General features: G+C 37.3%; 2 protein-coding genes across 4 annotated transcripts; one reads left to right on the top strand and one right to left on the bottom strand.

The window, feature by feature from the left end:
- Positions 1-151: 151 nt before the first annotated feature.
- Positions 152-7,237, bottom strand: sgk2b (serum/glucocorticoid regulated kinase 2b). Its single transcript, XM_058746499.1, has 13 exons — positions 7,109-7,237; positions 4,016-4,341; positions 3,641-3,689; positions 3,220-3,274; positions 2,918-2,958; positions 2,777-2,834; positions 2,606-2,689; positions 2,397-2,528; positions 1,891-2,003; positions 1,542-1,761; positions 1,296-1,451; positions 1,110-1,199; positions 152-765 (listed from the first exon to the last, which is right to left on the bottom strand). Exons 2-13 carry the CDS (start codon positions 4,080-4,082, stop codon positions 616-618), a joined length of 1,215 nt encoding a protein of 404 aa, XP_058602482.1. The 5' UTR covers positions 4,083-4,341; positions 7,109-7,237; the 3' UTR covers positions 152-615.
- A 200-nt stretch (positions 7,238-7,437) lies between these two features.
- On the top strand, positions 7,438-25,266 carry ptpn3 (protein tyrosine phosphatase non-receptor type 3). 3 transcript variants are annotated; one of them, XM_058746493.1, is made up of 27 exons: positions 7,439-7,568; positions 8,255-8,321; positions 10,337-10,506; positions 11,611-11,718; positions 11,847-11,889; positions 12,712-12,790; positions 12,881-12,925; positions 13,774-13,826; positions 14,049-14,166; positions 14,257-14,344; positions 14,477-14,565; positions 14,900-14,963; positions 15,139-15,269; positions 15,401-15,526; positions 15,773-15,886; positions 15,988-16,078; positions 17,247-17,324; positions 17,429-17,485; positions 17,569-17,725; positions 17,847-18,010; positions 18,113-18,203; positions 19,393-19,457; positions 19,587-19,727; positions 20,148-20,276; positions 23,446-23,591; positions 23,667-23,802; positions 24,395-25,266. In XM_058746493.1, the coding sequence occupies exons 3-27, from the start codon at positions 10,363-10,365 to the stop codon at positions 24,473-24,475; spliced, it is 2,538 nt and encodes an 845-aa protein (XP_058602476.1). In that variant the 5' UTR covers positions 7,439-7,568; positions 8,255-8,321; positions 10,337-10,362; the 3' UTR covers positions 24,476-25,266. The 3 variants fall into 3 exon arrangements, with proteins under 3 accessions (XP_058602475.1, XP_058602476.1, XP_058602477.1); XM_058746494.1 differs by having other exon boundaries at positions 8,255-8,326; XM_058746492.1 differs by lacking the exon at positions 8,255-8,321 and having other exon boundaries at positions 7,438-7,568; positions 24,395-25,265.
- Positions 25,267-25,425: the final 159 nt, after the last annotated feature.

The raw sequence follows: 25,425 nt of genomic DNA, 5'->3' as shown, positions 1-25,425 counted from the left end.
CAGATGCTACTTCGTGATTCAGGTCTCGATTTACAGTAACTTGCAGCGCTTGTGCACAACTCTGTAAGCATGCAAGTTTTTGATAAATTAATTAAAACATGTTAACTGAGACATTAACCTTTTATAATGAAACATACTCTATAACCCCGCATTTGCTTAAAATAATTTAATTGTTTCCACTCCAAAAATGGACATTCTTTTGCTGATCATACAATTTCATCAAAAACACTTGACCTATACCATCTGAATACTATACACAATTTCATTAACATTGAGATTTAATATTAATTTCATCTCACAACTTTTACAATCCAACATCCGATACAACCTGTAGTCTCACTTCATCTCATCACAGTATTGCCAGAACACCACTCATCATTGTATTTCAGCACAAATATCTCTCTTTTTTTTTTTATCAAATAGGGCTAAAAAAGGAATTAAATAACACAAGTGTTAAAAAAAAACACAGTCACATTTGATGAAAACTTTGTAGTCTTGTGCAAAAGCATTGGTCCAGCTAACATAAAAATGAACTGTGTTTCAGAGTTTGCTTAAGTTAAACATCGTTAGAAACATGTTCAGACAAAATGTCTATTGGTCTGACAGAATTCTGTCTTAATGTCCACGAGTCAATGAGAGAATGTTTTCATTGATGTAGGTGAAGCCAGGAAAGGTTGCTCCATACTCATCACATGCTCTTAGCGACTGTGGAACAGGAAGTTCTGTAAACCGAGGGTCAATGTTTGTGAGGTCACCAGGGCCAGACTGAAATACAGACATGTTAAAAAAAATAAATTATTTACATGTTATCTGTATGAAATCATCTCTCATCTCCCACACACCATTTACTCAACCTCACGTTGTTCCAAACGTGTATGCATTTGTTTCTTCTGTGGAACACAAAAGAAGATATTCTGAAGAATGTTTTTGTCCATACAGTGAAAATCAACATTGTATGGACAAAAAGCCTACGACATTTTTCAAAAAAATCTTCTTTTGTGTTCCACAAAAGAAAAAAAGTTGCACTGGTTTGAAACAGTAAAAATGTTCATTGTTAGGTGAATAATCCCTTTAACAACAAATACATCAATAAAAAAAAAAAAACTCACCAATAAGGGAACATAAGGAGGAGGAATTTGCTTTGCAACAAGTTCATCCCAATGAATAGATGAGAAGAATGGATGAGACTGCAGCTCAGTCTAAAAGCCAAAAAAGGGCAAAATGACATTTAGCCACTTACAAGACAAATGAATTTCAGATTGTTCGTGAATGTGTGTGTGTGCTTGTTGGGTTACCAGGTCACGTTTTGCTCCTAGTCTCTTGGCTCTGTCCCTGTTTAGCAGTCTCTTCAGCAGATCTCTAGCTGCACTAGACACTCGGGGTTTTAATACCAATGGCTGATAAATAATATTTCTGAGCATCTCAAGACGATCTGCATTGTAGAAAGGTGGCTGGAATGAGAAAGAGTGTGTGTATGTAAAACACACCTGTCTAGCTGTATTATTTATTTAAATGAGCGTTCATATGATGGTTTTGTTTACCAGGCCATAGAGCATTTCATGAAGAACAGCTCCCAAACCCCACCAGTCCACAGTCCTGTCGTACTCCTTCTGCAGGAGAACCTCAGGTGCTAAGTACTCTGGCGTTCCACAAAAGGTTCTGGTGGTGCCACATCCACTCATTCCCTCCTTACACAAGCCAAAGTCGGCCAGAACCACATGACCCGCAGAATCCAGCAGAATGTTTTCTGGTTTCAGGTCCCTGTGAGCATGTGAGAGAGATGGATTACTGCAAATCTGCTGGAAGTTAGTGTTCATTTTGTTCTCACTAAGCACATATGAATGGGCTTATCTGCATTATAGAGGCACAGATATTTCAGAATGTTGGTACCTATAGACAATCTTCAGGGAGTGCAAGTATCCTAAAGCACAGGCCATCTCAGCAGCATAAAATCTGGCTCTGGGTTCGCCAAACACCCCTTCTCTCTGCAAATGGTAAAAGAGCTGCAAAAATGACACAGACAATCATTAATACATGCAAATCAGTACTATTTGGATTTGCCACAAACACATAAATAATTTAAAGTCATCCTGCAGCCCCTGGTTGAAAACAGCTGCATTAAAAGTTCAATTTCAGATGGACTAAATCAATAATTCCATATTGCCATAAATGGTTTAGATCTGAAATTGTACCAGTCTGGTTTTGCAAAGATGGACTAACAGACCTAGATAATGCGACTTTAGTTTGACTTTGTCCACTACAATTGGCTTCGTTGTTGTTTTCTTTTCTTTTTTTCAACATTTTTGTGTGGGTTAGGTTATAGTATTTATAACTAGCAGTATACAAAAATAATAAATTCTATGGAATGTCCCTATTTAGTAGCTAAATAAACATACCTCTCCTCCACATGCATAGTCCAGCACTAGATAGAGCCTGTCCTTAGTCTGAAAACTGAAGTGGAGCTTCACCAGGAATGGATGATTAAGAGTCTTTAACAACACACTGTGCTCACACATGACATTTCTTTCCTGTACAAAAAACAACACAGTGAATACACGCAGACACATTATGAATCAAATAATTATATGCATTCAGTCATACTCGCCTCTTTCCTTGTTAAGATGATGTGTTTCTGTAGAACTTTGACTGCGTAATATCTGCCATTTTCCCTGTGTGTGGCCAAGAACACCTGAGTACAGACAATCAAAAAAAGGTTCAAATATTCATACATAAAAGAAATACAAAGTGAGTGAGTGAGACGCTATAAACATAATACCTTGCCAAAGCTTCCCGTCCCGATCACCTTCAAGTAGTCAAAATCAGCCGCAGATACTCTAAAATCATATTGAAATAAATATTTATGTGTAATTGTATATGTTTATGTCCATATAGCTTGATATCCGAGCATCCCGCTTACCGAGACTGTGGCTCTTCTGATTGGGGATTACTATAACAAACCTGGGAGAGAGATCAGAGAGAGCGCGAGTCAGCAGCTTACTCCAGTGACATATGAAACCACAGCATAGTTCACTCCACTTCCTGTTACATCTATAGATTACTGTAGGTCAACCAGTACAGCAGCTCAAATCAGCGCTGCTGACTTGATCTCATATCTCTGAAAGAACTGGAGACCTTTATTATTACTTAAAGTAAGGTATTGCTAATCTGTATGTAGGCCAAGAACACACAAGTGGACATGAACTTGTAAAGTTCACTTACAGCTGCTGCTCCGTCATCTTCAGAAAGACTACCCTCAGGTCGCAAGAAATCCATCCTGGAATGAAAGAAACCATATAGGAAAAGCGCAAATGCTTTACACAAATGTTAAGCTTTAGTTTTATGTCTATGTATTCTCCTAAAACTGCCTCAAAGTCATTCAACACCTATATGGAACAGCCCTTGGCTACTGGTTTAACTGTGGAATGTTACTATAAGTAGGTCATGATCTTAAAAGCACACTGATGGTCAATCTGTAATGACATCGTAGTGCAAAGGACTAAAGTCGTGCCTGATTTTTCAGCTGATCTTTGCAGAAATAATGAGTCAATCTTCTGAACTCTGTACTGGAATACATACAGAGCCATGTGCTGCTTCACTTTTAGCTCATGCAATGGAAAATGATGACAAGGACAAAACTCACTGTCGATAGATAGGGTGGCTGGATCGGAGCTTCTTGTCCTTAATTAAAGCTGAGAAAATAAAACACAAAATAATTTTTAATTAGTGAATTACCTGCACATAGTGGACACAGAACAACCCCTATAAGGGTGTTCAAAAACATATGAAACATTTTTTCCCACCTTTACAAATTTTAAAAGAATCAAATTTCAATATGTACATATATTAGATAGATAGATAGAGTAGCCTACATTTAGATAACGTTGTTAAAGTGTAAAAGTATATATTGAAATATTTCATTTGTTGTGGCAAATACTTTCTGTGGTATATCTGACCCAAAATCTCAAGATGTCTCTTTTTATTAAAGTTTGAGAAATAGGCAAGTATTTGAGCTTACCTGTAAAATATGAAACGATTCCCTTCATTTTTGCGTAAGTGACGGGACTTTTAGCCTTTTTCACCATGTTTTCGACGAGAAGGACAGCTGTGACTTGTGAGTCCGTCGGTAGTCTGCGATCTTACCGGTCAGTTCTGGTTGAGTGCTGCCTCATGAGGGGAACCGTGACCGGCTATTTTTTGCAGGACACGTGGTTACTCCCAAAAGCTTTGACGCCACTACGCCCGTTATTTGACACATAAGACTCTTGCTTGATTGGACGGCGCCTCTCTCTCTTTAACATACTGGGTCCGACTCCGATCCCATAAATTCCATAAAGGTTGAAACTAAAAGAAATATAAAACGTTGTAAACAACATTTCAGTTGCCACAAAAGTTACAGGCTTGTTAGAGCGCGCTACATAGACGCTGAAGTCGCGTTCTCGAGGGGGTAACCATAGCAACCTCGAACTATATCTTATTGAACGCTAATTTTGCACAATGGTTGCTCGAGAGGAACCTCAGCTTCTCACTGAACATTATTGATAGGACATAACTTCTTTTTCGCACTAATGTGGTTGGCCTGTGGTTGGAGGGTTTCATAACTGTTCTTGGATAGCTAACTATATCCTACTTTTTGATACCTAAGGCGGGGAACCCTCATCAACCTGTCTAGGCTCCTAATAAATTAAAACTTCTCTTATTGCCATCTTGCCATGTTAACCCTCTTAATCAGCCAACTTTACAGGTTACATAACAGACATGCCTGCTTGTCACCACAGCCAAATGCACATATGCAAAACACATAGAAACATTAATGCTCATGCCTTTGAATTCAATGCTGAAAATGTAGCAACCTCAACAAGTATAGTGTCTGTTAACAGTCTCAATGCAATGACAACAACAGTTTAAGAAGATAAACAAGCACAGGTTGTTACACATACAGAGGTATAATAACACTTAAGACTGGTTTATGTACTGTAATATAAAGCATGATACCTAGATTAATTGATAGATTATATCGGATTAATGCAAGACTAGGCCTACATTACACAACGAAAGATAAAAGGGTGAGGGAAGTGAAAATCAGAGAAGATATGTGTGAAGACTGTCAACACTGTTATGTCATAGTGTTTATGGTATAATTTAGGGTTAGGGTTAGGGTCATGTCAGTGTCAGTTTAAAACAACTTTTGACCTTTGAAATGGGGAACCTCTGCTGTTTCTCATTCTTGAAAGGAAGTTGTAGAACAATAACATGTTTTATTACAGCATACTCTAAATTCTTGATTCAGATTCATCAGTTGCTGCATTCAGCAGTCAAATATATTTTGCAATGCTGTATGACTATCCATTCTGAAAACCAATTTCCCCAGTGAAAGCAATACGAGAAATTAAGAGTACCTAAAATAAAAGAACACATTGCAGATTAATAATGTTTAAAATAAAAAATAAATAAAATGTTTTAAATAAAGTAGTACTGCTGCAGTGTTTTTTTCAGTTGATAGACCAGTTGTTTTCTATGGCCTATTCTGTATTTATTGTTTAACTATATATAATTTGTATATAATAAACCAATATTAATTATTTATTTATTTTAATATTCATATTTTGTGTGTACCACCCCAGTGTCTAAAGGTACCAACCTTTAGACCAACATTTTTGTCGGTGTCTGTGATCCTTCCTAGTTCCTAAACCTAAATTATAAATTATAATATCAATTTAAAATACATTTATTTACAGCTTGATTATGTCTATAATCAAGTTGCATGCCTAAAACCCAACTGTTTTTCTTTAATAATCCACTGGGATTTTTTATTTGTTTGACAATATTTAATTTCCTTGTACTTGCTTTGAAATATCACATAGGTGGGCAACACCCAATGATTTATTAAGGCTACCTTCCAAGAAATCCACTGATCTCTCTGATATTACAGAGGGGTGGGGAAATAGAGAAATCTATATTTGGCAAGAAGAAGGTTAAGGGACAGTCAGCCCTGATTAGTTTCCGAATCAGAAAGATGACACTATGGATACACAAATACACATGCACAGATCCATGTATCTTTGTGAAATTACCTCATGGTTTCTCTTTGGGAGACACAGTTAACAATCTAGAAACAAATTGTGAGTGATCTGGTGGACACCCACACACATTTGTCAGAACTAATAAGATATCACATTGTACCTGTGGCACATCCTAAATCAACTCAATGCCTGATCACAGCCACATGAGGTCCCTCGTTTAAGTGGTCAGTGAGCTACACTACATTTGCACAAGACCCTCAATAACGTCATTGTAGATTTTTAAAAAAAATCTAAGCTGCTTGTCTTGTTGCAAGACCAGAATCACATTGTGGCTAAATGTTAATCTTTAATTTCTTAAAATCTCTTGGGTACAAGAGCAATCCAAAACACTCGAATAGTGCAAACAAAGTGGCTCAACTTCCTTAAAAAATTTTTCTATGGTCCAACTTTTAAAAATCCCATTTATAATGAGTAAAAGCTCAGTTAATTCCCATTTGTGACCCTGGACCACAAAACCAGACACAAGGGTCCATTTTTAAAAATCAATACATCTATAAATAAGCTTTCCATTGATGTATGGTTTGTTAGGATTGGACAATATTTGACTGAGATACAACTATTTGAAAATCTGGAACCTGAGGGTGCAAAAAAAAAATTAGCAATGCATATTAGGCCTACTAATCAGAAAGTAAGTTTTGATATATTTATGGTAGGAAATTTACAAAATATCTTCACGGAACATGATCTTTGCTTAATATCCTAATGATTTTTGGCATTAAAAAAATCTATAATTTTGACCCATACATTGTTAGCTACTGCAACAAATATACCCGTGCTACTTATGATTGGTTTTGTGGTCCAGGGTCACATTTGGAGTCATTTGGCTATATACCAACATGACAAGCCTGAGGGTCATCTGACTGTTTTCTGAACAGTTTTAAACCGGTCTAGCATGTCTCCCAGCCTGGTGTTTAGCTGGGTGGTCAGCTGGTCTCCCAACCTGACTAGCTGAAGGGCGCCTAAAAACCATTTAAAACCAGCCTACCTAGGCTGGGAGACCAGTTTGCATGCAGTTTTCCTGGACTCACGTGTGCTGTATTGACTCAGGGGAGGCAGCGCCCTAAACCGGCGGGCACACGCACCTGAGACTGCGCGCACCCGTTGGAATTCCTGAGAGTTCACGCACAGCACGAATCACGCCTAGAAATCAAGGCTCGTGTAAACTCGGAAGTTTCCATACGTGGGTTGACAATCACATGCACATCATGAAATTTGTGAAACATGTTGTAAGCACACTATCAGTAAGAAGGGAAACATAATAACACTACATTTGTTCGCGATAAATCTTGAACTCGTGTTGAGCGCAGTGACGCCGTGATTGCCCTCCCGAAGGAAACCGGAGAAGAAGAAGAAGAAGAAAAAAAAACATAATCCGGAAGTTTACCGACACCTGCAACCATGATCGCCTTAACATGGAAAGTTTTCTCTCATCACGGGGAACTATAAGCACCTCTAGCATCGCAGAGACATTGACAGCACCTCAAGCAGGTAACTTTCTGACGCTTTTCTATGCTGTGGAATGTCCCGTTTGGACCCCAGATTTGTGGGCTGGGGAAGGAAAATGTGAAATGACGCATATTTGGCTGTAAAAACAACAAATCTGTTCACTCTTGAATGGTTCTTGGGAGATATCGCGATAAACTCCGAAACTTGTTGTTCCGTTCAATCCGAAACGTGCATTCGAGCCCAAATGTTGGTGTAGGGCTGTTCGGTTTCGTGACAGTTCGGTTCTGAGATCTGACAGAACCGGACTCCCGGAGACCGAGCAGATCAGCGTGGACTTGAGTCAGAAACGTAAGACGTCACACCCAGAAAAGCCCGTGTCTCACACAGAAACTTTGAGCTGCTTGTTTCTCGTGTTGAAATGTCCAGTCTTGCTATTGTGTTTCAAATACTTTATATTGCCGTATTTAGAGTCGGAAAGGCCTTTGTTTTTAAGTATGGTCTGAAGTAATTGCACTTCCTACCTCGTAAATATCGCCTCTCAAAAGTGAGCTCGAGCGGGTAGCGCTTTGTAATTGAGCTACTGGTAAACATTAACTTTTAATGCTCGCCAAACGTGTGAGTGAAAGTAAATATATATATACTTTAGACTTCTGAAGTGTGTTTTAGTTTGTCAGAAAGTGAGACAAAACCTGCTAAACGTCTGTGTCAAGTCACTATAATTTCCCTAGTCTCAGAGATACAACTTCTGCAACTGCAGAAGAGTCCCAGAGAGCGTCCAGGATCAGGATCTGTAAGGTAAGGTAAGGTCTGAAAATAAGAGTGATTTAATGTTGCTTAATTTGAAATACCTGCAGGCTCTTAACATGAACTGTCATAATGTTAGTATCAAATAACATGGCATTTCCATAGGACAACAGATTTATGTCTGTATCAAATTCACTGCCTCTCTCTCACTATTTCTCTATCTCAAATTACAAAATATTTTATTGACATGAATGTTTTGCATACAGTACTGCCAAAACATGCTGTATATACAGTATATACACTCATTTTTAATTATCTAATGCCAAATTTACACTTTGCCTGAGTCCCAGTGTGCATACTATCCATCCTAAATTTTGTGTGATATTAGTAATTTTCAATACTATTTAGGGCAGATAGGGTGGATAGTATGCACATTGGGACGCAGGGCCAGACTGTAGCAGAGATGTGCTTCTGAAGTGACGAGTGTTTTTACACAGACTGTTTAATTCTGCTCAGGGGTGGCATAAATGCATTTACACAGCAATTACAACTGTATACTTTGATATTAGGGTTGAGGTGGGTTAGCGCAGGCATAATTTTGTCTGGCTCTTGTGCAGCATTATGTCTTTATGCTGAATTTTGAGCAGGAACAGAGCAGCCCTAACTTGGCAATGTCAAGACGCCTTAAATAGGGACATATGCCAAATTTACACCGCAAAGGTGGCACAGAAGTGCTTCTGAAGTGTCATTTAAGAGGTGCATTTACACAGCAATTACAACTGTATATTGTGATCCTAGGGATAAAGGTGAGTCAGAGCAAGCATAATTTAGGCTTTTATGCTGCATTATATCTTTACACTCAATTTTAAGCAGGCACAGATCAGCCTTAACTTGGCCGTGTAAAGAAACCTTATTTTGTTTTTGCGTACAGCCAATTATAAAAATGATAAATGTCGACCAAACCACACTGAAAACTGCGTTTTTAGTATAGTATTAAAAACATTACTTACTTTATGTATTGTTTTTACAAATGAAAACACAGATTTGTCTCCGAATATATAAAGTATGTAGAACACCGTGACAAGACAGAATAACATAAAATATGCAACATACAAAATAAAATACACTTTCCACAGAACATTAAGTCACTGTTGCACCGAGTGTGTTTGAAGATCAAAGCTGCTTTCTGCTTTAAATCTAAATTTGGCTGTGATGGATGCATGAATGTCCTCCCCCGTAACATCTGCATTTGATCACTCTTTGACAGTGTAGGACAATAAGGAATGAAATTTTCAGTATATTTCTCACTTTTACTATGGTTTTAAGGAGAAAGTAGGAGGGAGTGTTTCTCTGACTCAGTCTTTGCAGTGAAACTCTTTCTCGCTCTTTCTTTTCTCTTTGGGTAGTAAAATAGTCCACATTCCTGGACTGTGCTGGGAGGAGAAGAGAAGAGTGTGAAAAACAATGTGAGAACATGTTTAGACCTAGTTAGTGTGACTGAGTGTGTAAGTATCTATGAAGTAGAGAAATGGATGAGTAAGAGAGAGTTAATGAAACCCAAATGCTTAGAAACTGACTTGATTCTGCATGTTGATGACATCATAGCATGCAGCACCATTTTGATGTTATGAAAAGTTAAAGTGCCTCCCACAAACAGTGTGGTCTTAAAAACAGGCTGACTGGTTCTAAATATGTGATATGTTTTCTTAAGATTAACATTTTCATTAATTTCGGTGAGCTTGTCATAGGCACATTATCTGTGCTGACCTGTCCATCCATCATTTGGGGCGGAACGTTCTCTGCACAGGATGTATAATTACAGTTACGAGGGATTTGCAAAGGTCTCGTCATCAGATGCAATTCACAACATGTTTTTTAAATGTCTGTTGCACACAGTAAGAGAATGTACTGCATACATTGGTTTCATAACATTGGAACGGCATGTACAGAAGTTCTGCACATGTGTCACGTTATTTTATTACAGGTAGTCATAATCTTCGTCATCGTCACCTTCACGTTTGGAACAAGTGCTTGCGTTTAACCTGTCTGACTCCTTGTTTTGGCAGGTGTGCCTATGTGACAGGGTTCGGAGATGACATCCCCATGGTGTGTACTTGGAAACAAGATCACTGCTCTTGGACGCGCTGAACTGTCCAAACATACACACATGCCGCGCTCCGGCCTACTCTGTGTAGTGCTCTTCCCTGATGGCACAACCCAAAATTTTACTGTCAGTGTGAGTATAAGAGTGTATGCAGATGTCTTTGGATCGTAGGATGAGCGAATATGACTGTTAAAGCCCTAGAGAGAGAGAAGTAATGTGCATGTGTTCATGAGCTTGCCTTTATTGGCAGTCCGAGGGTGGAGATGGATATTACACTGGTGCTTCTCTTCTCATGTTCCATATTGCGCTGCTGCAACCTTGGCTTCATATTCTGAAGGACAGCCACCCACCCTCACGTGCACTCAGGCACGTTTGCCAGGCAGAAACAATCATGAAGTCAACAGGAAATAGGGTCTTATGCTAGATGATAGAAATGAGGACAGTGGGCCTGAGGGTCCAAAGGTATAAGTGAGTTAAAATTAAACAGGAAAAATAATAAATGGGTATTAAAATGCAGATTCATGTTAATTGACTTCATTATTATTGACAGTGTTAACATAACTGATAACATTGACTGGATAATAGAAGAGTTTGTCTCTCTGCTAATTCAATTCCATAAATTAATTTAATATTAGTTTTTAAATGCTCAATTTAATTTAATTACTTAAACTTAATTATGAATATAGTTAAATAAATGTTATAATTTCAGCATGTTTCAGTACAAATCATTTGCTATCACTGAATTATATTTTAAGAAATTATTTTATTCAGCCAAGAAAGCATTAAATTGAGCAAAAGTGACCATAAAGGGACCTTTACAATATAACAAAAACAATTCTATCTAAAAAAAATCTATTTCAAATAACTTGTTCTTTTTAATCCTCAATACAATGTATCACTGTTTTCACAAAAATATTAAGTAGCACAACCATTTACAACATTGATAATAATAAGTTGTTTCTTGATCATCAAATCATTATATTAGAATGATTTCTGAAGGATCATGTGACACTGAAGAGTGGAGTAATGACTGCTAAAAACTCAGCTTTGCCATCACAGAAATAAATCACATTTTAAAATATATTAAAATAGGACACAGTTGTGATAATATTCACAATTGATATGGTTTTTTATGCTACTGTATGTTAACCCCTGAAGAATATGGTCACTTTATAAATATAGATTTGGTAAACTGGTACAATTCCTAATGGGAAAGCATGTGTTATTGCCTTGCAGAAACATGATGCTGGTCATCTGCTGTTCGACTTGGCTTGCGAACACCTCAACATAGTGGAAAAGCAGTACTTTAGCCTGCAGATCAGTGAGGACACATCCAGCTCTCCGGTAAATGAATGAGTGGCTGCAAAAGAGCAAGTGTTTATCGCTGTGACCCAGAAATAGAGAAAAGTAATGCCCTGTCTAAAGAAACATGATGGTTTCAGTTGTTTAACTGATTAAATCTGTCATTTCAGAGGTGGCTGGACCCTAACAAGCCCTTTAAGAAACAGCTGAAGGGTGAGAGAGAAAGCACACACACACACACAGGCCCACCTGGAGTCAATATAATTGTTTTACATTTGTGGTGGAAAATCAGATTGCTTATTTAATTTTGCATGCTCTTTCCCCCTACTTTTTACATTTAGATTCCCTTTGCCATCATTTAATGTTCATTTAAAGTTGCAGCATTTAAGATAAATTTTTTTAATCAATTATTTTTATTTATGTGTTTTATTTATGTGTTTCGTCAAAATAATATAGCATTTTAATATTGGTCAGCTATAACAAATATTTTTAAAGAAATGCAGTTATGTTAAACAGAGAATGCATATATAGAATGCTGTTTGAATTCTGTGGAAATCTGCAGGGCTTTTTGCTGAAGTTCTGTGGAATCAGATTTCATGCGGGCATAGAGTGCACATGTTTGATGAGTGTGTAATATGAGTTATGTCATTGGAGAACAAAGAATTTTGTTTCCTTTAAAAGCGCATCAGGAAACACATGTTTGTTTTCTCATGAGAATTGGAGGTGGCTGATTTAATTAATCAACTTACTTGAGTCATCAGACATGATGTGTATGCAATAAGGCACAGACGGTGATTGCAACTCACGCTTCAGCGCCCACCTGCTTTTTTGACTTTAAATTACGGTTTAATAAATTGCTTTAGATTTCTGGGGAATTGCCAAAACCAGTTTCCTTCCCTTTTTTTTCTAGAAATACTATGATACTGAGCTTAAATGTAACTCTGATCAATGAATATATTGCTTGCATTTTTTTTTTAAGGTGCTTTTCCTCTGACTGTGTCCTTTGCGCTCTCTCTCCCACTGTTATTCCCTCAGGTTCTGCTCCGTTCTTTTTAATATTTAGAGTGCGGTTCTTCATCTCTGACCCAAACTCCCTCCAGCATGAGCAGACCAGGTACATCTCATATAATATATATATATATATATATATATATATATTATTTATATGAATTGAGTAGTTTTTGACCCTTGTTTTGTTTTGCAGGCATTTTTATTTCTTGCAAATTAAAAAGGACATTTGTGAGGGGAGGTAAATATTTGTTGTTTTGCACCCACGCTACCATTCAAAACTTTTTGGTTGGTAAGCTTTTTTTGAAAGACATTATGCTCACCAAGGCTGCAATTATTCAATAACGATGCAGTAAAAACAGTAATATTGTGAAATATTTTGACAATTTAAAATAACTGCTTTCTATTTTAAATGGTCATTTATTCCTGTGATGGTAAAGGTGAATTTTAGCAGCAATTACTCTAGTCTTAAGAGAAAGTAATATCAAATTCTAACTGATGCAGATGACACAATAAATGTTTTCATGTTAGGCTAATAACGGATAAATAAAAGGTATTAGAAATGTTTACCATTTATAAGTAAAACCAGTATTTTTTTTTTATGCTACAACTGAATTTAGGAATCGTAACATTATAATTTACAATATGAAAGACAGAAGGATAACTATTCATTTATTTTGAAAAAGGTATATTGTTGAAATTATAAAATATAACCAATGTACTTTAGAGGCATTGTGTATATAGTATTTATTTTTATTTTATTTTTGTATTGTTTTTATGAATTTAATGATCAAAAATACCAGCAACCCACATCATTATAATACATGCAGGATGCTGGTTATGCAGACTTTGAAAAACTGGTGATTCTGGTTAGAGATGAAAGCTCAGGGAGATATAACTCTTGGGTTGTGAGGTTGTGTGTGGTCGATAAACATACTATTGTGTGTATAGAATTATAATACATTATGGACATATGCCCCCTGACAATTAAATACCAAATATTTAATATTGACAAATACAAATAAAAAAACCTGATGTCACAACCCTACTTGTTGTATCTGAAAATATCATGGTGTGTTTTTATTGCAGATTAAAGTGTCCTTTAAGCTCAGCCGTGGTACTGGCTTCTTACTCTGTTCAGTGTAAGTTGTGGAAATTACACCTTCTCACATTGTGATTGGCAGCCCTGCCATAGAAACATTATTGATATTGCAGAGGATGTGTCTGTGTGCTTGTAGGGGGCATGAGTTCTCCAGGAAATAGCTGGGGTTAATGGCACTGTCAAAGTTGGAGATGAATGAACAAAGCACATACAATCACTGTTTCTCAAACGTAGCGTTCTAATACTCCTGTTTGATTGACAGCTGAGCTTGGAGACTATGTCTCTGAAACTCCTGCCGGATTCCTCAGTCAGACCCATTTTCTTCCTGACCAAGACCAAGAGTTCCTTTTGAAAGTAGAGTCGCTGCATCCACAGCACAAGTATGTCAGCATATACATTCATTCATACACACACACACACACACACACAAACACACATTTATTAATTGTACATGTCTGAATGTGCTTCAGAGGTTTGTCTCAGAGTGAAGCTGAGCTGTGCTATTTGAACACAGCGAGAACATTAGACCTGTATGGAGTGGAGCTACATCATGCTCAGGTACTATGATTTAAGTTGAAAATCCTGTGTTTTTCCAATTTCTCCCAAAATGATAAGAAATAACTGTTAATATTGTTTTAAAGTGGTTTATGTTAATAATTTATTTAATTTTTTTTAAATCCCTATTTATAGGATGTTAACAACCCTGCCCTCTGGGTGGGCATTACATCAGGGGGCGTGGCTTTGTTTTGCCATTTAATTTGCTCTAGTTTTTTCCCCTGGTAAGTTTTGACCAATCAGATTCTTTCTTGCATGTTTTTGCTCACTTTATTTGTAAATGCATATATGCTTGATGTATGTTCTTTGTAAAACACAGTTTTTAAGCATCTTACATTGATGTTTACAGCTGTTATGAATGACGTTTGACAATGCTATGGCTCTGTTTGTCAGAGCTGTGATTATCATTACAATGGATGAGATACAAACACTGTAGAAAAGGAAAATTACTGTTATTAGTGTAATTAAGAGCCCTGGAAACAGTATCTCTTATTTTGTTTTTGGTGTACTTTGTTTTTGACGAGGAGGCTGCTTTTTGAATGGCTGCTTTTTTTCCAGGATTAACATCATCAAAATTTCATTCAAAAGAAAACGGTTCTTTGTCCACCTACGCCGGAAACATGTAAGATATGCATGATTAATCATGCTCTTCCTTCAAAACAAAAAGCAAAATAATTACCATATTAAAGCCAGACACTTAATGCCTCAAAGATGTTGAATACTGAAAAATCAACATCTTTGTGTGAAACTTGTGTTGTATTATGTTGTTTTTTTCCTCATTTATATGTGTGGTACAGGGTGAGCTGGGTCACCACGTGGTTTCTCTTTCCATGCCAAGTTCACGTGCCTGTAAAAATCTATGGAAATCCTGCGTGGACCACCATACATTCTACAACAGGAAACCCTCTCACTCGGCTTCAAAACTTAGGTACACATGCAGAGTCACGATGGAGCCATTCTTAGAAATTACTGTGTTCTTTATTGCTGGAGTTAATTAGAGTTCATTGCTGCCTCCACCAAATGAGTGTGTGAGTTTAATTGCATATATTTTTGTTAAAGCTCTGTCCCACTGTACCGAAAGCTGATTGGTGAGAAAATGTTGAACCCTGCGGTGAGGTCCAACTCAGTGGAACACCTAGAGACAAAGAGTCTACCCTCACGGTCACCACCCAACACGCCCAACTGGTAACAGTGTTCAAATACACTCAAATACATTTAATGGATTAGAGCTATTTAATGTATTTTAACATAGAATGAAATGTATTTGTGTGTACTGCCATTCAATAGTTCAAGGTCAAGTTTTGGCTTTTGATACATTTTTAGTATATATATATATATCACACATACATTTTAAACAATGTCTTAGTCTTATAAGGTTAATATAAGGAAAAGTGTTTATAATGAATATATCTTATGAATATATCATTTTAGGCGGAGTCCTCGTTTACGTCATGACTTCCGTAAGCCACGCCCATCATCTGTGGACAACCTGACCAATGAAATGAGCTATGTGACTGAGAGTGAAGATGTGTTCTATACTTACAGGCAAATTTACTCTACATATGCAAATGCACACAGTCTTTCAGCCACACATATGTATTCAACAGCACACTCAAAGTAACTTATTAAAACTGATTGCACTGAAGGAAACCTCAGGAGGAGGGGCGGACGAGTGGTAGTTGGTCTCATAGTGATGATATCATCACCGAAGAGGATGATTTGCACATCTGGGATAAGGTGAGTGTTATTGTACATGATAGCCAATGATGCAAGATCAAGGGAAATGTGTTTCACAACAGTTTCTTAACTTCAAAGCTTCTTTGCATATGTTTCCAAAGGATCATTGCGTCAAAAATGAGTGGTTGGAATGAAGAAGTTCCCTGTGGCTCATTTCAGTGCAGAGTGTGGATGGTTGTGTTTGATGGATGGGGCAGTTAAAAACTATATTAGATTATGCAGAAATGCAGCAAAGTGTTATTTTTTCCAGGAGCTGTAGGGAAGGTCATAGAGAAGTTAAAAAAAATTGTGGAAAAATAAATACATTTGTAATTTAAATATAATTTTTGGTCCTAAAATGGGCTTCATTTTTTAATTCAAACTAAATATCCCAGACATCCTCTTGACAGATGTCGTCAGTAGATTCATCCTGGAACAGACTTAAATCTATTATCATTTGTGATGTGGTCAGGAAAACGGCTTGATTGGGTTTCAGAAAAGCAATCAAAACATTGCTAAACAGCGAACGCTGTATGCAACAAAAGGCACAGGACCTAAACCAAAGGACCGAGTCCAGCATCAGGGTGGTCAGCTGTCAGAAATAATATCCAGTGTTTGCCATTCTGACAAATCCAAGCAGTACACTGATACTACAGTCATGCTGATGAGTCACTGAAAATCTATCTCCCTGCTCACGAGACTAGGGCATGAAAAAACTCTAAAACTACAGTGGGGTCCAAAAGTCTGAGACTACAAGTTTTTAGGATTTCGGAAACTTAAGTTATGAAACTTTACAATGATGTGCTAATTCTAGGTCACATTTTCACCATTGAAGCACAAGTTGCTCTGGATCATTCTCAAATCATGGCGGAGAACACAAACTTGTGGAGTTCATGCAACTCTGCTGCTGTCATTGAACAGCACAATGACATTTTTATTAAATCGAAGCTATTGTTATCAGTGTGCAAAACAGCTGAGAATGAAGCTGTCTACTCACAAAAGAACAACAATATTCTGAGGTCACGTTTGAAGCACTCAATTGTGTTTTTTATTATTTGTTGTAAGAAATGTCTACATATATGATAATATGTCAGTATTTTATAGCTAGACTTCAGAGTCTTCCATTTTCTGACCCTCTTCCTGTCCTGCCTGCTTCAAAGGGTCTATTTTTGTGGTTATATGTACGCAGAGTGTGACAGCTGATGGGGATCTGCTACTTGTGAGGATCAACCCAGACCAAGATGGGAAGTTTGGCTTCAATGTTAAAGTGAGTCGGTTCACAATATGTATTTATCATCATTGTTTAAATTGCATTCAGATAGAGTTTTGTGTGGTAGACCATGTATCAGAATATTGTTGGCTGATATTCAGGGAGGCGTGGACCAGAAGATGCCCCTGGCCATCTCTCATGTTAACCCTACATCTCCGGTAAACCATAAAAATCCTTTCTGCTTTTGAATATGAATGGGTTCTTGGTTTTTGTAGTTGTACAAATTTTGACTGTGTTGCAGGCAAGTCGCTGTGTGCCTCCGCTGATGGAGGGCGATCAGGTGCTGTTGATAAATGGGCGGGACATTTCAGAACACACACATCAGCAGGTAGTCATGTTCATCAAAGCAAGCCGAGAGTCACACAGCAAGGAACTTGCATTGCTTGTACGCCGCAAAGGTACGATTTTTGTTGATGTGCATGTGTGCAAATGTGATTTGAGGGGAATTAATTTGATCATTGATGTGTCTTGTGCATTTAGCTTGTACATCCAGAAACCACAAACAGCGTTTGTTTACAGGTGTCTCTTTGCGAGTTGAACCCACACTACAGTTAGGTGAAGGTCTCACCCTTCCGGGTGAAATATCCTCACTGTCCGCTCAGCCATCTGGAGAGACGCTAGAGGAGTCCATGACCCGTCTGGAGAGGGGATTGGTCACTGGCACATTGCTTCTGCACTTTGAGGTTGGAGCATGTGAATATTTTACAGCACGTCTCAGTTGGCATGTGTGTGCATTGCTGATAATTGTCATCCGTGCATGTGTATGTGTGTTTTACTACTCACAGAAGTTGTACAAGAAGAAAGAAGGCATGTCAATGTGTTGCGCAAAACAGTCTGAGAATATGGACAAGAATCGGTACAAAGATGTATTACCATGTAAGTTTTATTGCTTTCCTGATAAAATTTTTTCACATGCTAAACTGAATAATTGTGGCCTGTAATGCCTATATTCACAATATGGTGTTATTGCTTGAAAATTGTTACTATTAGGGCTGGGAATGGGATGATGAGATACATTTTTTTGATTGTATTCAATCTTAATATTGACAAATCGATATTATTTCTTAAATTACAAGATTGATTTTGTGCTGAAAATTGACAGTCAGTCAGTTTTATCATGAAATGCAAACAATAAATGTTTTGACGTTCCTAAACGTGTCTCGACAATTTGCTGTAGTGATCATAAAAGTATGTTTTTAATAACAGTCACCATTTAAAAGTTTATATTTTAAAGTGACCTATTAAAATGTATCTAAATGAAACTGAACTGAGATTGGAATAGGTCATTGGATAGGTCAAAACTAGTGCTGTCAAATGATTAATTGCGATTAATTGCATCTAAAATAAAAGTTTTTGTTTACATAATGTATGTGTGTGTACTCTGTATATTTATCATGTATATAGAAATACACATTCATACAGTATATATTTTGAAAATATTTACATGTTACATATTTACACTTATATATATATTTATATATATATATATATATATATATATATATATATATATATATATATATAAAATATTTAATTTTTTTTAAAATTTTTTATACAAAGATTATAAACATAATATACACAAGAATATAGTACAGTACACGTGCATATATTATGTAAACAAAAACTTTTATTTTGGATGCGATTAATCGTTTGACGACAACTAGTCAAAACGCAGCCCTAGGTATATTAAAGACACACATTAAAACTTCAAACTATTTTATTAAGTAACATCCTTCTGCTAGACGGAGTGCTGTAAAGTGATAGTAGGGTACTGCAGCACTAGCAACGGCAAGGCTAGGGAATGCTTGATAAAGTGTGAATTTAATAAAGTGTGTATTTTACAAGAAGAGAGTGGTTGCTGGATGACCATGATGAGATTGAACTAAACTACCATACTGGAGTAGATTACAGGCTAAGGTCAAACATATCATTTTATTCATTTGTGTATAAGCTTTCGATCGGGAAATGAGGCATAATGCTCTTTAAAACTAGTCGTCGGAGGTGTTTTCACATAATCTGTAAATCCCTCTTCCTCATTCTCTGCTCGTTCATACTTCTCTTTCAGATGACATCACCAGAGTGGTGCTGCAGGAAGAGGGGGATGATTACATCAATGCCAGTCGCGTGAAGGTATGGATCACTACCTGTCTGCCTCGTTTCCATTCAGTATTTGATTTTTCTAGTTGTGAATGGTTTTAATTTTTGGCTCTAGATGACACTGATGACTCAGCAATGTGTGTGTGTGTGTGTGTCTGTCAGACTGAGCCAGCAGGTTGTGTTTTGCGGTACATAGCAGCTCAGGGTCCACTGCCGCACACCTGTACACACTTCTGGAGGAGTGTGTGGGAGCAGAACGTCAGTGTCATCGTCATGCTCACCACACTGACCGAGAGAGGACGGGTACTTCAACACATAAACAGTTAGAAACTACACAAAGAGTTACACAGTGTGCTGCAATATTAATAAACATGAACATTATACACACATACTCAAGACAGGAACCCACCTTTACGCTAGAAAGACTCTTATTAACAATCTCACACACACACACACACACACACCTAATCAGACGATACCCATCACACACCTCCAGTCCCCCAAGGACAGCTTATTGTGAGTACCGTATTCTTCGGCTCGGCTTGACTGTTGCTTGGTAACCAAGCGCTCTGCATTCTTTTCCAAAGGGATGATTTAATAAAATCTGTGTGTGAGGGAGGGAGGGAGAGAGAGAGAGAGAGGGAGCACAATTGTGTGTGTGTGTGTGTGTGTGTGTGTGTATTTTTTTTTCTATGCTCAGTAATCTCTTTTAAATTTCCACAGACCAAGTGCCACCAATACTGGCCGCATCCCCCTGAAGTGAGGGATTATGGGTATCTTCAGGTGTGCTGTCACTCAGAGGAGTGTAACCTGGCATACGTTACTCGAGAACTAACACTCACAAATACTCAGGTAACACTGGACATACTTTTAAATGAACACCACCTCTGTGAGGTGCAGTAGAAGCAAACAAGAGCTAGTGTAATCACTTATATAAAGCTGCATATAATACTCATAGAATATACACAGTTATATATACAGGTATACAGTAGAAATTAAAATATGAGTTTGTGGCTTAGTGTACTCATGGGTTGACAAAATGCACTTTTAAACTTTACAGTCTTTCTCCTTTGGGAAAGGGAGTAAAAATGTTGATGACTCATCCTGCACTAGACAGATTTTTGTCCAAACACATGCTCTGTAGAATCAGAAAGTTCCTCCTCCAAATATCCCTTAGACTGAATTCGGCTCAACAACTACAGCTACTACTACCAGCATACTGTTAGTCTTATACTGTTGCTAAATTCAGAAACATGTACTACTCTAACTATTTCTGCCATATAACAATGTGGTACAAATAGTAATAGTATTCTAGTGCGTGGTTCCGAATTCAGCATATATCTTTGTATGAGGAAAAACAGCATGAGTAGTTTGCTAGACACAAACCATGGCATAATTCGGAGTATTACTAGCATGTAACTTTAACTATTCTTATATCATATATGGCAGAAATACTTTGAGTAGTATGCTATAAAGTTATCAACTAACTATGGGTGAATTTAATTCAGAATAGCACACTAGCATATTGTTATTTTTATACTATATCTTTATAAGGGAAAAATCGTATGTGCAGTGTGCCAGTATGCTAGTCACAATCTATGGATGAATTTGGGACAACATACTAGAATACCACTTTTACTTTTCTTAAGGCTGGAATACACTACACGATTTTTGCCCCGATTTACAGTCTGGAGAGAGTCAGTCTGCAGATTTGAGTCGGCAGATTTCATAGAAAATCGTGTAGTGTGTGATTGTCACAGACTCCGGACTATAATTGACCCTTTGCAAAGAACTTGATTGACAGGCGATCTGACCAATCATATCGCCGAATCCGCCATCTTGCCCGACAAACAAATCAGACAGGAGAGTATGAATTTTTTACTCCGTGATGTATTTTTTACTGCGTAAGAACATGATGTGTAGTGTGAGAGACGCATGGCTCGTCAGAGATGGCAACAGTAACTAAGGAGGGCAGGTTTTTGCAAAGGGTCAATTCCATCCAATTCGAGGATAGGCTATTGAACATGTTTGATATTTTGAGCTGATTTTAGTGTCATTCACATGTAGTATCTCATTAATCCGTGCAAGTTAATCCACTGAAAAAAATTGTTTGTCATGGTAATTTTTAATCAAAATCTGAACATTTACTTCCGCTCTGGAATGGCATTCCTTCTGTGATGACTTCAGTTTGATGGCTTGGGCAGAATATCTGTTACCACGCTCATCCAACCGTTAGGTTGCTATGAGTCAGAGACAGTGGAGGAGTGCAAAAATAAAACCCCACCCTCTATTCAATATTCCGTTTCAGTTGGAAATACGTCACTACACTGCAATAAAGTCGGTGCCAACTTCCAGTTCACGTGGACTTTAAAAGTTGTGTATTCTATTCCAGCCTTTAGACTATATATTGCAGAACTAGGAAGAAACAAAAAGAGTAAATGAGTAAGAATAAATAAGTATATACTATATAGGTATAGGCCTATGTAGCTATATGAGTAAATAGATTAACTATTCTAATACTGACTATTCTTATATTAGATATGGCAGAAATAGTAGAAGTATATAAGTAAAAAGTAAGTAAGAAATGGTATGAATATAGCATATGTATACAAGTAAATAGTAAGAACATTTGATTCATAGAACATTTGAATTTGCAATATTATACTATTCTTACTATTTTTGCTATTTCTTTATCTTTATAGAATAAAAAATAGTAAAAGTTGTAAGATATTCTAAATTCAGCCATAGTGGTAAAAGCCCTTCCCAAACTTCCTGTTTCAACTGGAGATACATCAGAAGAGAGAAAACCGTGCTTTCATGGGGGCTTTTTAATCTCAAAAAAAGGTTTTATGAAATTATGCACGGCTGTATGCGTGGTCAAGATGCTCAAGAGCCAATTTGGTACCTAAGTATATGATTCTAGTCTTAGTTTTGGCAAAATTCTGTTTCTTATGTAAATGTTTGTAATTACTCATGCTCTGTCAGTCCCATTATGCTGGAGTTTAAAGTTTAATTTGAAACAGAATTTTGTCATTAGGCATGTTGATGTGAAAGCTTCTTGTGTGTGAGAGAGCATCAACGTGTGGGAGCATTTGTGTGCAATGGTAAACATGACAAACAGGTCATGTACCGATGTGGTCGAGAGCACGGGACTGTGCGCATACATGTACATCCACATACAGTACATGCTCACACACTCACAAACAATCTATCATTGCTGGAGAAAGGAGACCCATCTGTTGTCTCTGTTGGTGGGAGTTAATCTCAGCACGGACAGCAGACGGAGGTTACATCACACGTTCGTCGTCTATATAGGGTGTGTGTGTGTGTGTCTCAGATGAAAAAATAAAGAAAAGGAGAGAGGAAAAGGATGATTGGGGGGTACAGGAAAAATGCCAGTGTGTGAGTGTTCGTACCACACAGCTTGCGAACCAATTATTCCTTTCTGCCCGATTTGTCACAATAAATGAATTATTTTTTTCCACTTTGGCCTTCAGACTGTGACTCACCTAAAGATCATTTCTTCTTCTTGCACCCACTTATAAGATCATGATAGAACTAAGAGGTAATTTGAAATGTCATTGTATTTAGGTAATATGGAGTTGAAAATGTTTTAAAGAATGATAGGAACCTGGGGCCTCATTTATAAAACCCAAGTACCATCTGATTTAATCCTAAATTCTATGAATTTCATGTTACATCAAAAGATTTATAAATCTACAAAGGCAGCAACTGAAAATGTTCTTATGCGTATTCCAACCGAAAAGCAAGCAATACAAACTTTTTGTGCTCATGTGCCAGTAATTGAAGTTACAGTGATTATATAAAAACTAAAGCTAAATGGGCAATAAAACATGCTTTCATTCTAAGAATCTTCGATATAAATATCCTTCTGCATAAGGCAAAACACAGGCATGTTTATACTTGTTTGCTTTTATACATACTCATTCAAGCATTCTCTCGCACTCAGCCTCACCCTCTTTCTCTCTCTCTCTCTCCCTCTCTTTTTTCTTTTTTACAGTTGGGACAGCAGCGCTCGATCACTCATTTGCAGTATGCCGCCTGGCCAGATCATGGGGTACCAGAAGATTCCTCAGACTTCCTGGATTTTGTCCAGTCGATGAGAAGTATGAGAGAGGAGTCTGTACCTCTCATGGTCCACTGCAGGTGAGACGACTTCCAGCACACAAACACATAGATGTTATCAGGTGCTCATTTTACCAAGAGAATGTTTTTCTGCAGTGCTGGCATCGGACGGACGGGTGTGTTGATCACCATGGAGACAGCCATGACACTGATGGAGAAGGAAAAGCCAGTGTATCCCCTAGAGATCATTACCTTGATGAGAGAACAGAGGGCCATGCTGGTTCAGACATCGGTATAAATACACACACAGACAAAACGCACAAGTTAAAGACGTGTCATTTGGCACTACCAAACAGAGTTTCAGAAGTTACAACATTCTCTCCAAAGATAAACCGATTGTTTTGCCTCAAACTCATACAGATTGGTTGAGCCGAAGCCATTCTGTTCAGCCCAACTGGGCTGGTAAAAAAAAAAAAAAACGCTTTGCAGTTTCATTTGAAGTGATGCAGAAAATACATACTTTACCTTTAATTACGTATTCAGTTAGAACATATCTTCAGATCAAATACAACAGCAGTGACCTTTTACACTTAGCTCAAAGGAGTCACATACTCATTAAAAGGGTTGGAAAGATGGACATTTAACAAAACTTGTCTGTCCATGCAATAGAACCCCGAAAAATAGCATATAAAGAGGGCAGCCGTTTAGAACTATGTGAAAGGGTCAAAGGAGATAAGTCATGGTGGTTTGGATGTAGTATCTCACTATGTATGGCTAAAATGGCTTTTAAAGATTCGTCTACTGGATCAAATGATTTAATGTCTTAGATTGATTTTATTGGATATGCCGACATTACTTGTGCTCTGTGCATGTTTGTTTTTCAGTGCCAGTTCACCTTTGTGTGCGAGGCCATTCTGAGGGTGTACAGAGAGAGAATGAAAAAGAGCTCAACACCTAACAGTTGATAAGAAGCGAGGGACAGGAACGGAGTGTTTGAAACACACAAGTGAAGGAAGAAGCTGTGATCCGACTGTCAATAAAGACGGATGAAAAAGGGGCAGAGAGTAGAGGGTGTGTCTGGATAAAGATGGATGGACAATCTCTTCTCTTGCTGTGGCTCTCCTGACAGCTGTGCGGATCAAGGAAGAACATAAAGCACTTTGACACGTATAAGCTTATAGGGCCCTATAGCACACATACTCTCTCTTTCTCTGTTCCACACACACCCCTAGTGCTATATTCAGGTGAATCTCACAAAATCTGTCAAGAAATGTTCAGGTCACATTTCACCCTTAAATTAAGTGGAAAACTATGTAACTCATATTGTCCATAAAATAACAACGTAAAAGTAGATCTAAAAATCTACTTTTAGAATATTTGAAAGTTCCTCTCTTTTTTGTAATACATTATTTTCATAGCAATTAAGCACATTTTACTCCCCAATTCTCATTGCTACATTAATCCCTTTGATATTTTCTTTTTATGAATGACAGTAATGCTATTTACTAAAAATCAATCCATTTTGATTAAAGGCTTCAAACAAATGCTGCCATGATGAATAAATAGCCTGCTTTAAAAAAAAAAAAATGTTCATATCTTTTTGTTTTTCATGTTACAATAATAAAAACTAGACTTTATAGTTTGTAATGAGAAATGAGGGTGACAAGATGAGCTTGAAATGTCCTGAAAATTGTGCCAAAAAAATCTAAATGGTAAATTTACTTTAAAAAAACAAACTATAAACTACATTCTTTAAATATTATATATATATATATATATATATATATATATATATATATAAGTGTTACCTGTACCTTCTTTGTGAGACTGACCAACCAAACCACTACTAGAATAATTAAATTCACCTCTGTTAATAAATAAATAAAATCTGTAATTATCACGTGCCTCTTCTCTT

This window comes from Onychostoma macrolepis, chromosome 16 (genome assembly GCF_012432095.1).
Source record: "Onychostoma macrolepis isolate SWU-2019 chromosome 16, ASM1243209v1, whole genome shotgun sequence".
Taxonomy (NCBI): domain Eukaryota; kingdom Metazoa; phylum Chordata; class Actinopteri; order Cypriniformes; family Cyprinidae; genus Onychostoma; species Onychostoma macrolepis.
Note: the sequence above shows the minus strand (reverse complement) of the source record. Positions and strands in the feature narration are given on the sequence as shown.